We start from the raw sequence: 16,414 nt of genomic DNA on the forward strand, positions 1-16,414 counted from the left end.
TTCTAGTCATCTTCCGGTCTTGTTCTGGTGTTGATCCTAGGAAAGCCGCCCTCCAGATTAAACAACATAGCCCAGCCAAAGACCCTTCCTGGTGGCAGAGGGGAAAGCCAGAGCTCCGACTCTGGCTCCCAGATGGGGCTGGCTGCTGTCACTCCTGGCTTGCCCTTCTGTTTCCCCAGAAGCAGAGTGTGGAGAGTTCCCAATGGTTCATATATCTGTCTTCAAAACTGTGTTTGGGTAGCAAAGTCATGAGCACTTGCTTCTCTCTGGCAGGGGTGGCCCTCATGCCAGAAAAAACAAAGGGAAAATCACTTGGTATGCTGTTGCTAAGAAGCGGAGAGTTGTTTGATGTTTTGATTTTAGCAGCATTGGAGGCTTGCCTTTTTAGTAACAAGAAGAGCTATAGGTTGCTCCTACAATATTGGATATGTGCTTTTCCGAAAATGTGTCATGAATGCAGAATTCTCTCATCAAATCCTTTTTTCCACCATTCATTAAAAAGAAATCCTCTGGGATACAGAAGAGGGGTGCAAAAAGTTCAAAATGAAAACGATGGCGGAAAGGTTCTTGTAGAAGCAGCTTCATTCCTAGGTGGCCGTGGCCATGTTAGGCAGTGGCCAGCAAGTAGGGGCAAGGATGGATTCATATCCTTCAGATATCGGTGTCCAACTGTCTGACCCTGTGCAAGCTGTGTGAAGGTTATCAGGCCATTCTCATTCACTTTTGATGATTCACTGAATGTTTAATGAGCTGTGTGTGCAAGGCACAGTGCTTGGCTGGATGAGCGAGATACAGTCCTCCTCCTGAAACAGGGAAAGAGGTAATTAGGATTCAAAGGGTCTGCGCAAGAATAAAGGTGTGGAGGGGATAAGACCCAATAGGAAGGGGATAACTTTTCTTGGGCCAGTCAGGGAGCACCACGGAGGAATTTGAACTGTCTTAAAGGATAGGCATCTGACTTTTCCAGTGGAAAAGACAAGGAGGCACATTCAAGGCAGGAACAGCAAGGCAGAAGGAAACCTGAGGGTTAATAAGACACTCATATGTGACTGGATAAAAGAATGCGTGGAGAAGAAAGAGGGATGATCTAGATCGCTAGGGACCTTGACTTTTTTTTTTTTTTTTAACATCTTTATTGGAGTATAATTGCTTTACAATGGTATGTTAGTTTCAGCTTCACAACAAAATGAATCAGTTATATATATACATATATTCCCATATCTCTTCCCGCTTGCGTCTCCTTCCCTCCCACCCTCCCTATCCCACCCCTCCAGGCGGTCACAAAGCACCGAGCTGATCTCCCTGTGCTATGCGGCTGCTTCCCACTAGCTATCTACCTTACGTTTGGTAGTGTATATATGTCCATGCCTCCTTATCGCTTTGTCACCGTTTACACTTCCCCCTCCCCATAGCCTCAAGTCCATTCTCTAGTAAGTCTGTGTCTTTATTCCTGTTTCACCCCTAGGTTTTTCATGACATTTTTTTTTTTTTAATTCCATATATATGTGTTAGCATACGGTATTTGTCTCTCTCTTTCTGACTTACTTCACTCTGTATGACAGACTCTAGGTCTATCCACCTCATTACAAATAGCTCAATTTCGTCTCTTTTTATGGCTGAGTAATATTCCATTGTATATATGTGCCACATCTTCTTTATCCATTCATCCGATGATGGACACTTAGGTTGTTTCCATCTCTGGGCTATTGAAAATAGAGCTGCAATGAACATTTTGGTACATGACTCTTTTTGAATTATGGTTTTCTCAGGGTATATGCCCAGTAGTGGGATTGCTGGGTCATATGGTAGTTCTATTTGTAGTTTTTTAAGGAACCTCCATACTGTTCTCCACAGTGGCTGTATCAATTTACATTCCCACCAACAGTGTAAGAGGGTTCCCTTTTCTCCACACCCTCTCCAGCATTTATTGTTTCTAGATTTTTTGATGATGGCCATTCTGACTGGTGTGCGATGATATCTCATTGTAGTTTTGATTTGCATTTCTCTAATGATTAGTGATGTTGAGCATTCTTTCATGTGTTTGTTGGCACTCTGTATATCTTCTTTGGAGAAATGTCTATTTAGGTCTTCTGCCCATTTTTGGATTGGGTTGTTTGTTTTTTTGTTATTAAGCTGCATGAGCTGCTTATAAATTTTGGAGATCAATCCTTTGTCAGTTGCTTCATTTGCAAATATTTTCTCCCATTCTGAGGGTTGTCTTTTGGTCTTCTTTATGGTTTCCTTTGCTGTGCAAAAGCTTTTAAGTTTCATTAGGTCCCATTTGTTTACTCTTGTTTTTATTTCCATTACTCTAGGAGGTGGGTCAGAAAGAATCTTGCTGTGATTTATGTCATAGAGTGTTCTGCCTATGTTTTCCTCTAAGAGTTTGATAGTTTCTGGCCTTACATTTAGGTCTTTAATCCATTTTGAGCTTATTTTTGTGTATGGTGTTAGGGAGTGATCTAACTTCATAATTTTACATGTAGCTGTCCAGTTTTCCCAGCACCACTTATTGAAGAGGCTGTCCTTTCTCCACGGTACATTTCTGCCTCCTTTGTCAAAGATAAGGTGACCATATGTGCGTGGGTTTATCTCTGGGCTTTCTATCCTGTTCCATTGATCTATCTTTCTGTTTTTGTGCCAGTACCATACCGTTTTGATAACTGTAGCTTTGTAGTATAGTCTGAAGTCTGGGAGCCTGATTCCTCCAGTTCCTTCTTTCGTTCTCAAGATTGCTTTGGCTATTCGGGGTCTTTTGTGTTTCCATACAAATTGCAAAATTTTTTGTTCTAGTTCTGTGAAAAATGCCAGTGGTAGTTTGATAGGGATTGCATTGAATCTATAGATTGCTTTCGGTAGTAGAGTCATTTTCACAATGTTGATTCTTCCAATCCAAGAACATGGTATATCTCTCCATCTATTTGTATCATCTTTAATTTCTTTCATCAGTGTCTTATAATTTTCTGCATACAGATCTTTTGTCTCCTTAGGTAGGTTTATTCCTAGATATTTTATTCTTTTTGTTGCAATGGTAAATGGGAGTGTTTTCTTGATTTCACTTTCAGATTTTTCATCATTAGTATATAGGAATGCCAGAGATTTCTGTGCATTAATTTTGTATCCTGCCACTTTACCAAATTCATTGATTAGCTCTAGTAGTTTTCTGGTAGCATCTTTAGGGTTCTCTATGTATAGGATCATGTCATCTGCAAACAGTGACAGCTTTACGTCTTCTTTTCCGATTTGGATTCCTTTTATTTCCTTTTCTTCTCTGATTGCTGTGGCTAAAACTTCCAAAACTATGTTGAATAAGAGTGGTGAGAGTGGGCAACCTTGTCTTGTTCCTGATCTTAGTGGAAATGCTTTCAGTTTTTCACCATTGAGGATGATGTTTGCTGTGGGCTTGTCATATATGGCCTTTATTATGTTGAGGAAAGTTCCCTCTATGCCTACTTTCTGCAGGGTTTTTATCATAAATGGGTGTTGAATTTTGTCAAAAGCTTTCTCTGCATCTATTGAGATGATCATATGGTTTTTCTCCTTCAGTTTGTTAATATGGTTTATCACATTGATAGATTTGCGTATATTGAAGAATCCTTGCATTCCTGGAATAAACCCCACTTGATCATGGTGTATGATCCTTTTAATGTGCTGTTGGATTCTATTTGCTAGTATTTGGGACCTTGACTTTTTTGTTGTTGTTTTTGTTTTTGTTTTTGCGGTACGCGGGCCTCTCACTGTTGTGGCCTCTCCCGTTGCGGAGCACAGGCTCCGGACGCACAGGCTCAGCGGCCATGGCTCACGGGCCCAGCCGCTCCGCAGCATGTGGGATCTTCCCGGACCGGGGCACGAACCCGTGACCCCTGCATCGGCAGGCAGACTCTCAACCACTGCGCCACCAGGGAAGCCCGACCTTGACTTTTTGAGGCCAAGAAATTTGAACTTTTTCTGTAGGTGCCTGGTAAGACATCAGGAGTGAACTTCATCTTAATCTCACTGCACCCATAAATCCCTCTGCAGAGGACAGGGATGGTTTCCCAACATAGATGGAGCTGCATACTTGGTACCACTGTCCAGTACCAGTAGGACTTTCTGCAGTGATGGAACTGGTATAAGTGTCCAATATGGTGGCCACTAGCCGCATGTGGCCACTGAACACTTGAAATGTGGCTAGTGTGACTGAGGAACTGAGTTTTAAATTGTATTTAATCGTAGTTAACTTAAATTTCCATTTAAATAGCTTTATGTGGCTAGTGGCTACTCTCTTAGAGCTTTGCAGGAGGCAGTGGTTGTAACTTGAGGGAGGGAAAAGACATGAGGAGGGCTCCCCTGCAGATAAGTTGTGATAAGTTGTATTTCAGGGAGGGAAGGGACCACAGATGGCTTCTGATACTCGTACTCTGCTGGGTGCTATGAGGAAAAGCCTTCCAAGAGTCTTAGTGACACACGGCACACGTACATAAAATGGTTAGAGAAGGGAGGCAGGTGGTGTGACAAAGTGCTGGCAAGCATGGCATCAGCTCCCTGGGACCCTGCAGTAGCTCCTGGCGTCCTCTTTCCATATCTCTGCACCATGCAGCTATGCAAACCCCACGGAGCAAGAGTCCTGCCTGCACCTCTCTGCTGTCAGGAAAGATGCCAAGTGCAGGGAGGATACATCAGAAAAGCATTTCTAGGTACATGAATTAAAAGCTCCTGTGACAGAAAGTATGCCTTAAAGGGACCGCACAGGCCAGTGCCCTTTACCTGCAGAGCATTCCTTGTGAATCTTAATTGCAGTGCAACCTGTGTTTTCCCTCTGGAGCAATGGGTGGCTGTGTTTTTGGACCAAGAACTCAGCATGAAGCAGGACATTACAGACAGAATAATGCCATGAAAGCAGAGAAGCCAAAGCCATAAATCTCAGTAACTCCTGAAAGTGATAACATTCTGCTACTGATTCTGTAAAATGAATATAAATGTAGATGTCGGTGAATACTGACTAAGGAAAGGACCATAATCTTCCATTAACATATAAAAATTCAACTCCACTGTGTCATTAATTAGATTTTCCTCACACTGAATTATTAAGTGTGATAAACAGGAATTGAATGGCAGTAGCTTTGCCCCTCCCTGACATTTGAAAGGCATACGAGGATGCTTTTATTTTCTCTTAATAAATTCCTTTGTAACCAGCAGAAGCATGCCTAATTATTCTGTTATCCATTCCATCCGCCTGGATGTCAAGTTCAAAGCATCAGTAGATCAATGACGTGGAAATCTGAGGACAACATAAAGTGAATCAAATCACAGCCTATGTCAGGAGGCCCCCGATCCACAGATTGGAAAGATTTTAGCTGGAGAAGTATTTAATAACTAAGATCTACAAACAGAAACTGTGTTTCTCCCATTCTTTATTTTCTCACTCTAGTTCCTAAATTTGGATTTAAATATTAATATGTCCTATGTCGTTCTTTTTGTTGTTTAAAAAATACACTGTGATTTTTATCTTTTTAGAAAGGTGGTATGTGTTCATTGTAGAAAATATGGAGGAAAATAACAAGAGCCACCACTCTGAGCTGACTGTTAGGAATATTTGGGCATATCTATTTTCAGTTATTTTTGTTTTCTGTGTGTGACCACACAAGACTGAAACAGTTTTGCTCTTTTTCAGTTAATCCTTCCTGAACATTTCCTCGCATTTTAAAATATATTTCCTAAACAGCATTGTAATAGCCATAGAATATTTCATCATAGTGGTCACCTAAATGTATCTAACCAGGCCCCTATTGTAGGCAATTTAGGTTATTTCTTTTTCTTTTCTTTTTTTTCATTTTAACAACATTATGATGAAACCCCTGTATATAAAGTGTTTGTCCACATGCGTTACTATTTCCTTAGATGTGGAATTTCCCTATCAAAGGATAAGAACGTTTCTTAGGGCTACTTAGAAGTATTGCCAAATTGCTCTCTAGAAAGATCTTCTAGCGGTGTTATGAATATGAGTGTTGAGATTAGAAAGACCTAAGTTCAGTCCTGGTTTTGCGGTTCCGGGTCTGTCATCAGCCATGTGACCCTGGGCAACTTGTTAACATGTCCAAGCTTCAGTTTCCCTTTCTGTTAAGTGGGCTAGTAATACGACCTGCCTCATATCCATTTCTCTGTGGAGTAAATGTGGTAATTCATGTAAAAGCTGAGTAGAGCAAAATGCTCAACATAAGAGCTAACAGTTTTACGCTTTTCCAGCAGAGTATGCACTGTCTATTTCTCCATTCTCTCACAAACCCTGGGCACAATTTTGCATAAAAATCAACTTGACAAGTGAAAAAAGACATAGTTTTAACTTCCATGACAAAACACATCTTTCAAGCCTTTAGAAATACATGACATATTTCAAGTCAAGGGCTAATTTTGACAAACGTCTTTCCCTCAAATGTTGTTTCTCATGAGTGGCAATAGAATAAGTAATAGAAGAAGCCCAAATCTTCCTTAGTTTTAAAGGGTAGCTATATAACTGATTGTGTCTGAGGGCCCAGAGCAGTCTGTTGGTGGGGTAGAGTACGTGTACGAAGCAATTATTAAGTATGTGCTTAGAACATTTTCTCTCAACAGTCTCAGTGAACTGGATTTAGCTGTCCATAATTTATTTTAAATTGTATAAATAGCTTCATAAGACAACTGGAATAAATAAAGAAAAAAGAAGGAGAACATTGGCCAGCAATCCCTTCACACAAACAAGTTAAATTCTGTTTGTTGACTGTCCACACAATTTTACAGAATTGCATTAGACGTTCTTTCAAAGCAGAGGATGCATTTCCTCCTGTTGAGATCTTTTCCATACAAGTACCATCATTTTACCAGGCCCACGAGGTGCCATCCCAATTTCGTCACGTCAGTGGGAGCTGAGTACAAGGGCAAGAGACCCATATCCCTGGGCCAGGAAAGAGGGTGCTTGACAGATGTGAAGCAGAAGCGGGCTTGGAGGGTAGGACCAGGGCAGCTGAAGATGTTGCTGTGAAGTCTGAGCATGAATGTGACCAGTGTGGGTTAGTCTGAAATAAAAGTCGAAACAACAAAGGAAACGATGTTGAGGAGGGTTCATACGCAGACATTCAGAGGCTGTTTTAAGGACAGCCTTTATTTGGCTCTTCTTGGAAGCCCGGAGGCTCCACATGAATTTAAAGACACAACATGTGTGTCTAATATTGGAAAGGCTTTGCTGGTGAACACAATTTCGCAGGTTTTCTGTAATACAAGTGGAGAAGGTATTAAGAAATACAGCCTTTATTATTACAGAGAGAAGAGAGAGTAGTTTTTCTGTCCTGATTATTGTGTCTTAAGTACCAGGCATAAAATGATCTCTCATTGGATGAAATGGAAGCCCTCTTGAGGCTTCAGGTCCATTTCTCTTTTATTCCAGTTTAGTTCCCAATTTCCAAGGCTGTGCCCTTGAGTGTTGAAATGTAATAACTCTGAGGGTACACAGTGAGTCTGCTGATTCTTTAATATGGTTTGTGCCACTTAATTCTTGTTCAGAGCAGGCAGTACACCAGCTCCAGCCAGAGCTAGCAGGTTACTCTCTATAATCAGGTATGTACACGTCTCACACCCAGAGGAAATGCTCACATAGTAGCATTGGATGACCACGTCCTGATCACTTTTCAAGATCATTGGTGCTATTTGTAATCTTGAATATTATTTTTTTCTGCTTCCAGCCTTAAATTAGATTCTGTAAGCAAGAGGTTTTGCTGAACAGGGTATGAAAAAAATAAGCATAGTCTAATTTTATCAATCTTGAGCATCTTGCATAAAACGTTAAGTCAAAATTGTTAGACAGTAAACTTGCTGGAAGATGAAGACGAGGATGCTGGTATGCTATGACAAAAAGAGCACTAGTCTCGGGAGGCGTAATTTAATTCACTCTTTTGCCACTTATTAATGTGACTTTGGGCCTATCTGTTCATTTGTAAAATGAAGTTTTCATTTATAAAACAGGGACTATGCTACATCCTATTTAGCACTCAGTGACAGACTGCATGTGAAAGTCCTTTGTTAACTGTAATATCATATTCCAGTGTGAGGTTGTTACTATGCCTCCGAGGTCAGCATGTTTGAAAATTTATTAGTCTGTATTTAAAACACATTTCAGTTCTCTTTACGTCCTGGCCCATCTTTTCCACATTTAAACTTAAGCAACAAAAACCTTGGCTCAGTCGCCTTTATCTTTCAGTCTAATTAGGGGCCTGAGAGTTTTGCTTTGTTTGGAATTTGTCACCCCATGTTCTGAAGAACGAGGTTCAGTGTGTTCCTCAAAAGACTAAGATTCTAAGATATTGCAAAATTGAATCCTAATTGTTTGTCCTCAGAAAGCCGTGAGATTAATGCTTTCATCAAGTTGGTCACTATTTGGGTTATACTGTAATAGAACCTGTTATTCATATATCAGAGCTATTCACAAAATGGCAGCACCTTGAATAGGGACTATATTCTAAGAGCTGCCTTCCCAACGTGGTAACCGATAGGCATATGTGATTGTTTGCAACTAAATTAATTAAAATTAAGCCAAATAAAAAATTCGGTTTTTCAGTCACACTGGATACATTCCAAGTGCTCAATAGCTAGATATGATTAGTGGCTATTACTTTGGACAGTGGAGACTATAGAATATTTCCATCATTACGGAAAGTTCTGTTGGCCGGTCCTGCTCTAAAAGAAAGGGAACCTGATGTCACATTATTCAGAGGTATCCAGTAAGGTTTCATGCAGAATTTTTATATCATTTTTAGGTTTCCAACCTAAAATAGCAACCTTTAATGTCCAATCAAGGGTTGACATCCACCCACCCACCCCTTTTCTCCAAGCTGCATTTAGGACATTTGATAATTTGATATTTTTGAATGTTCATTTCTTTTTATTGGGTCCCTTAGGTCGTGCGTGACAGATATGTGTGAATGTCCAGCCCATAAAAACTGTTACTGCGAGTCATTCCTGGCATATACCCGTGCCTGCCAGAGAGAGGGCATCAGCGTCCACTGGGAGCCTCAGCAGAACTGTGCAGGTAAGAAGTTCCCGGCCGATCCAAACATCAGAAACTCACTCCAGTGCCCAGGATAGCAATAGAAGAGACTTGATGATGTGAATGGTCACACGCTCCCTTGGCCAGAGAGAAATCTTATCAGTGGCCCAGCTGGATTTCAACTTGATAAAGCACAGGGGCTTCCCACTGGGCAGGATAGAAAGCACTTAAGAGAAATGCTTTGTGACAAGCACATTTGAACAATTTAAGGATTTCCACTGCTGCAAAATCCTCCTAACCTCAAGCTACCAGCTGGATGTGCTTAGCACGTGGATAGTCACAGCTGTGGTTTAGGTTATGTGTGGAGCAAAGGAGATTCGGGACAATTACAGTCATTTAAGGTCTTCAGGATAAGTGTGATTTTTTTTTTTTTGAAAGAGAGAAATGGTTATACAAACACCAGTAGAACATTCTTTTCCTTCTGAGAGACAGATTGCTGTAATAGTCGTTCTAGCTCTTTGATCTCAGGCAAGTGAATTAGCTTATTTGATATCTATAAAATGGACTTCTTTGTTCATCCCAGAAATGTTTCTTACAAAGTGGCTAAGTACTAGGCATTGAACAAAGCACTGTGGGCACTTTGGTGACTGTAAGAGATGAGGTGAGGTCCCTGTCATTGAGGTGCTGGCAGCCCAGTGGGAGAGCCAGACAAAAATAGTAAGTCGAGCACGGTAGAGACTTGCTAAGTGTGGTAAGGGTGATGAGGGGGCAAATAGGGCAGAGCAAGAGAAAACAAATGGGGAGGGAGTCGGTGGCTACTTAGATGCAGAAGAGGGAGCACGACTCTGTGGGGATGATGTTCCAGCCGAGCACTGAAGGATCCAAGGGACTCAGGGCAAGAGATCCATGCACAGGAAACATATTTGAATAAGACAGCCGCTCTCAAACTGGAAGGGAGTCAGTGCGGAGGGCCGGGGAAAGACGGGCACAAGATGAGAGTGGAGTTGCAGAGCCGGATTGCAGGACTCTGCAAGTCTTGGGAAGGAGTCTAGCTTTTATTCCAAGAAGAATGGAAGCCACTGACGGGCTTTAAGCAACCCTCCTTCTGCTTTTGCAAGATCGCCCTGTGTAGAGACTGCTGTGTAGAGAATACATTGAATAGGGCAAGATTGAAGGCAAGAGGCCATTGCAGTCTTTGGGGTGACAAAATGATGGTGGCTTGGATTAAGATGGAGGCAGTGTGTGGAGGAAGGAGAGAGATTTTAGAAATAGTTTGGAAATGTACAATAATTTCTACTCTGCAGAGTTATAAGCATTAGTGATACGTACGTGAAGCATCTTAGAAGAGTGCTCAACTCATAGAAGATACTCAGTCAGTAGTAACTGCTGCTCTTATTTAGACCTGAAGATGAGATGACTAAATGTTTGTCTTTTACTGCAAGGGTTGGCAAATGTTTTTCTGCAAAGGACCAGATTTGCCTGGTAGGGAGAGACTGGGGTTTGCAACATTCTACAGGAATCCTAGAAACCTTAGCTGTGCTATTAGAAATGAAGGCAGTTCATGGCGCTGCTAACTCTAGAGGGTCTTCACTGGTGGAGGGCAGGAGCTGTCATCCGGTTGGAAGAGGGCTCAAGAATTGCCTTTGTCTATATTTTCAGTGCATGGACATCGTGTTCACTTAGACAGTGGGTCTCAATCTGGCTGGACATTGGAGCCACTCTGGGAGCTTAAAAAATAAACCAGAAAACTATGCCTGGGCCCCTTGCTGAGATATCCTGCTTTAATTGGCCTTGTGTATCATTTGAAACCTCTGAGGAGATTCTGACCTGCAGCCAGAGCTGAAACTGCCGAGTTAATTTGTATGCTTATTTGGGTGGCTCTGGGGGAGTAGGACGACGAGCGTTTGGGGGTTACTAAAGCTTCCTCAAGCCACCCCTTGCCACAGTCACTAATCCATGTCCTTAAAAAGCTCTCAGACCCTTTTATCTACTTGTGAACTTCCCTTTTGGTTTTGCTCTCTCCTCTGCAAGCCCAAGTCCAATCTTTATGTCTGAGTTCACTTTCCACGGCAAGAGTGCGTCTCTATCAATGCTGTCTTCCCAGAGGAGGATTGAGTTGATAAAAATAACTCATATTAAGGTATGGCTGAGGCTCCTGAAAGGTGAGACTAACTGGCTTACCTCCCTCCTAGTGCCTCAGTGTGGGGTAGTATAGGAAGCGCAGGGTTTTGAGAGACTGGGTCCTTGCACCACACCTTGAACATGACCGTCTCCTTTTCTCTGCTTTGAAATGAATAAAATATATGAACTCAAGCCCCAGCCATTCATCCTGGTGTAATGTGGGGCTCAGCAGAACTTTATTAATTTTATTAGGTATGGTGCTGTGATGAGGATCATATCAGATACAGAACATGTGAGCCCTCTCTTCCTGATGCCAGGCTGTATTTAACACCGGTTCAGTGCACCCAATGCATTTGAGGACTACATTTTCCCCCCTCCAGGATCCTGAGTTCAGGGACTGAATCTCAGCAGCTAAAATTACTTTTCTAATGGAAAAGGAATACGGCTTCTGACATTTACCACTCAAAATTAGCAGAACCATCTGAGTGAAGTATACCTCTGTCAATGTTTGATTGCAGGGGAACCTTTTATACACACACACACACACACACACACACACACACTCACATTGAACTTCCACAAATTGATAGTTAGTATTTACGGAGATATGCAGCATCTCTCAGTAGATTCATTTCTGAGTCATCTGGAATACTGAAGACCGTAAGAATACTCTTTACTAATTTTTAGTTCCCACATCTTTTGACTTATGACAGCACTTAAGGCCACTTAATACTGAGAAGAGAAATTTTCCAGGGTAAAAGGCTTGGAAGAAGTTGAACAAATAAGAAACCAGCCAGGCAAGAAACTCTGAATGAACAAGTGACATCTCCCAGGCTAGGTTGGATTTTAGCACTAGCATGACGTATGAAGTGTATGCCCACTAGCTGTGGCAAGGAGGACTAATGAAACTCTAGTTTAGTGCAGGAATTACTAAATACAATACAATGTGCAGAGGGCTATTGTGAAGGTCTCTAAAAGTTTCATTAACGACCATTTATATTAATGTGTACTATTTTCTAAGCACCTCCTTTGCCCCAAGGACTATACTAGAACTTTGTGTTACATTTTATCTTATTTAATCCCCACTCTCATCTATATGTTAACATTCTGTTACCCACATTTTACTGTAAAGGACATTAAGGCTTAGAATATTTCAGTAATTTGCTAAAAATCACAGAGGTGGAAACTAAGAAAGCTAGGAATCAAACCTAGGTCAATTTGCATTATAGCCACTGTTCTTAATTATTATGAGAACACAAATAAGCAAGTGCACTGTAGAAAAATATATATACCTATGAATATATATTTATTTATGTAAGCATCCACTAATTTATGGAAATATTTGTTCTGTAGATCTTTCCAATTTCTATCCTTATCATTGATACTTGTTACTTGGTACCTTCTGACTCTGAAACTTTGCTATGACCTTGCTCCTGCATCTTACTTTGCCATCCTTAGTAGATTTTCTGCCAGCCTCCCTGTAGGTGCCACTACTAATTGTCACTGCACTTTGAGGAATACATTTTCTAAGTGGGCAAGGGGCTGGGATATTCAGAGTGGTGTGTGTGTTCCCCCAGCACATGAGATAGTCTGCTGGGTTCTGTGAGCAGTTTCCTCCTTGTTTTATTCTAACTCCAGGTGATTCCGGCCCCTGCCCTGCAGCAACTCTGCTCTGCTTATACACACCCACCTTTCCCTTGGCTGACTGGGAAAGGATCCTGTGAAGGATTAGGAGGTAAGGTCAGCACTGTGACCTTCAGCACAGTAGGGGCATATGGGGACAGTGAGTTCCAGGGGGCACAGATCTACACTTATTGAGCGAATTATTAAAGTCAACACGTGGCGCCTTTATGGGGTCCCACAGAAAGTAACGTGTAATGATCCTTGCACGCATTACAGAGTAGCTGCTTATGTGCCCCCTTGAGAATAAATACCTGCTAACTCTAACCACTTTGGTAGTTTCCTGGTTTTTAAAAAATGTATTTGATCAAATGAAGCCTTTTCAAATGCCCCTATGCAAATCATTTATGTTGTAAAAAGGTATTGTTTGCCTTTTATAAGTATGAAAAAAAATGGATTCACAGAGGGTAATAAAACAAGGTCCAAGTCAGGATTAACTTTCTAGGATCTTCTAAAAGTTGTGCCAGTTTGAAGGCAAATTTAATCATGTCATCCCCCCCATTTAAAACCCTTGCAAGATTCCTCTTCTTCAAGGCTTACAGCCCTGCCCACTTCTCTGCCTCTGTCTCCTCCCACTCTCCCACTCAAATCCCATGCTCCCTTCCTCCAACAAAGCAAGGATCCTCCCATTTCTGATTGGGTCATGGCTGCTTGTTGTTACTGACACCCCCTTACCCCCCACCCCCACCTTGGCTCTCAGTGCTGTCTCTGCCTGGGACACTCTTCCTGCCATTGTCTGACTGACAGTGTCTACTCACCTTTTAAGATCTAAGTGGGATCTATTCTCTGCAGTCTTCCTGGATCCCTACCCAACCCTCCACATTGAGTTGATGTCTCTCTTATTCCTCCACTGTTCTTTGTTCTCACTGTCTAACGTGTACATCTTGCACTTAATTAACAATCTGTTTATGTGTCCTCTTCACCTATTTGGTTGTAAGTCCAGGCTCCTGAGACTGAAGGTCAGAGATGATATCTGATTCACATTGGATTCCCTGGCCTAAGAGAATGCCTGCCACATAGTAGATACTCAGTAGATGTTTGTTGATTTAATTTGAATTGAAAGGAGATGATGAAAAAGATCCTTTTTTTTTTTCCTAGTAGTTCTTCATTTTCAACCTTTTAATTTCTACCTGTAGATGGTGAGGGAAATCTCAGTGTTCAGTAGTCAGAGGTAAGATGTCACAGAGGAGCAGCAGAAAATTAAGTGGTGGAATTAGAAGAAAGAATTGAGAGGTCAGAGAGAGGAAAAGACATGGGAGAATGCATGTCTATAGGAGAGGAGGGAGAAGTAAGAACATGGGTGGGAGAGAGGAAATTCTGCCGAGTTGTCATACTAGAAGGGATCTTTGCAAGATCTGAAAGGGAGCAAGGTATCTGGAGGGTAAAGTGAGTTGAAAGAGGCATTCTGGAAGCAGCAGAGTGGAAAATGAACTTAAGGCCAGCCAAATGTAATCCAGCTTGGGAACAGGGATGATGGATTGAACATCATTAAGATGAACTCATCATCCAACAGGCACAGACATTTATTAAGCTGCTCCTCTGTGCCTGGCCCTGTGCCAGAACTTTGCATCATAGAAGACAAGGACTCTGCCCTCAGGAGTCCCAGACTCAGTGGTTCACTCTGTTCAACCAGGGGTGCTTGTTGTAGTGACCCCTGGAACCTTTAAAATCTACAGCTACCCAAGGCTCCACTGTAGATACAGAGCAAAAATCTTTAGGGAAGGGACTGAGGAATATGTACCTTTTAAAAGATCCTCAGGAGACTCTTGTGAGCATCTCTGATTAAGAACTACAGCTGCACAGTAATTGGGGGATTAAAACAAGTAAACATAACTATAAAGTGAAAAGTGCTGTTGGATGAAGAGGGAAGGGTATCCTGGGGGAGATCCAGGTAGCTACTTGAAGGAGGTGACGTTTGAATTAAGACTTGGAAAATGATTGGTTTGGGAAGAGAATCCAAACAGATGATAATCAATTTCAGAGCTTTTTGACTGGAAATTAGAGCTAATACTGTAGTAACTGATGAAGAGAGGAAGAGAAGGAAGGGGAAGAGAAGAGAAGAGAATGTCAGGGGAAGAGTCTTGGAGGCAATTTGAACATTTAGTGCCAGGGAGCAGGTAAATAAGCCCGAGAGAGAAGGTGTTTGTTTGCAATAAGTTAGCAGAAGAACCTAGAAATTTCAGTGTCATAAGATAAAATGGACAAAAAGACTAAATGTTTTGTGGTGAGATCATGTGAGAATGGGGACTGCCTCTATGTCCGTGGATATGGTCATTGTGGAAAACGTCGGCGGGAACTGCTTCAGTAAAATGGTGGGTGAGGAAGGTAGGTCACCAATGGTAATTCATGGCACAGGAACTGGATAAAATGACTGTGAACTTTTCTATGAAGTCTGGAGGTAAGAAGTCTGATAGGTGAGGGAATACTTGGCTAAAGATTAGTGTTGACCTGAAAATGTTTCCAATATTTAGAGGATGGAGCCAATAGAGACAGAGGAGATTAATGTGCATGGAAAAGGACAAATAATAGAGCAAGTTCCTGGAAGAGAGGGGTCAGAAAGCAGACATGGCAAATGAAGGCTGGGTGCCGATGAGGAGAGGCAGTAGGGAGGTGGGTTAAGGTGCTCCTGCAGATGTCCTAAGTCATCAATAAGAGAGGATGAGTGCGCTGAGACTGGGAAGAGCTCCAGTAGAGTTTTAGGTGGAGGAAGGTGGGAAACAGCAGGAGCTTTTCAATGTGCACCTACTTCCACTTTGGAAATATTCGTTGCCCTCTTCTTTGCTGCAAAGGCGTGAGTCTCTACAGCGACCGAAGCATGAATGTGAGGGTTGTTTACAGGGCCAGTTCTCAGTCGCGGCTGCCCATTAAAATTAACTGTGCTGGGGAGTATTTTTAAAATTATTTTTAAAATACTGATTACCTGGTTCCACCTTCAGAGGTCCTAATTTAATTGGTCTGGGGTGGGAGTCCAGGCGTTGGGAAGTTCTCTGTCGACCCTGATTTCCAGCTTTGAACACCACTGATGCATAAAAATAGAACAACACATGGATACAGTTATTTGCTGTGAATGTGATATTCAGCTAGGGTGTTTCCAGATTGTTAGGCATGTCTATGTATAGCATATTCTATTAATCACTGAAAAGAGAAAAAGAGAACTTGGAAGGGATCCGTGAAAAGTCAAAAGATTATCAGAAATGCATAAGTTAAGAGATTTAAAGAAGAAAAATTAAGCTGATCCACTCACTCACTCATCCATCTATCAATGCATCAGTCACACAGCAGCTCTCTGAGTCCCTTCTACATGTTAAACACCACACTACTGCTGAAAATAAACAAAACGGCCCTTCCCTCAAGTAGCCTAGATTTAGCTGGAGAAAGAGAGGACAAGGAAATGGATGATTATAATTTCATGTTGCAAATGCAGGGATAGAGGTGGGCGCCAGGTGCTCTGAGTATACAGTCAAGGGACATCCTATCCAGACAAGAGAGGAAGGAGAAAAGGTTGGGAACTGAGTCTAAAAGAGAGGAAGATAGGGTGAATGGTGGTGACATTCACTGAGCTTGACAGTGGCTCCAGGAGGTTCCTAGTGGCCTAAGGAATAGAATGAAATTATGAGA

The 16,414-nt window shown here is 41.8% G+C and overlaps 1 protein-coding gene and 1 long non-coding RNA gene across 3 annotated transcripts in view; one reads left to right on the top strand and one right to left on the bottom strand.

Annotated features, from left to right (window-relative positions):
- Positions 1 to 16,414, top strand: part of BMPER (BMP binding endothelial regulator) — a 265,901-nt gene that overhangs the window by 245,624 nt on the left and 3,863 nt on the right. For both annotated transcript variants that reach the window (XM_019925711.3, XM_073809815.1), the window contains exon 14: positions 8,907 to 9,037. In XM_019925711.3, the coding sequence (XP_019781270.1) occupies positions 8,907 to 9,037 (131 nt within the window). The remainder of the gene's footprint in view (positions 1 to 8,906; positions 9,038 to 16,414) is intronic.
- The window catches only part of LOC109548412 (uncharacterized), a 62,361-nt gene continuing 52,554 nt past the window's right edge, over positions 6,608 to 16,414 (bottom strand). Inside the window, exon 9 of the long non-coding RNA XR_002174491.3 lies at positions 6,608 to 7,031. This is a non-coding gene — a long non-coding RNA (uncharacterized lncRNA). The remainder of the gene's footprint in view (positions 7,032 to 16,414) is intronic.

The sequence above is a fragment of the Tursiops truncatus genome, chromosome 9, assembly GCF_011762595.2.
Source record: "Tursiops truncatus isolate mTurTru1 chromosome 9, mTurTru1.mat.Y, whole genome shotgun sequence".
Taxonomy (NCBI): domain Eukaryota; kingdom Metazoa; phylum Chordata; class Mammalia; order Artiodactyla; family Delphinidae; genus Tursiops; species Tursiops truncatus.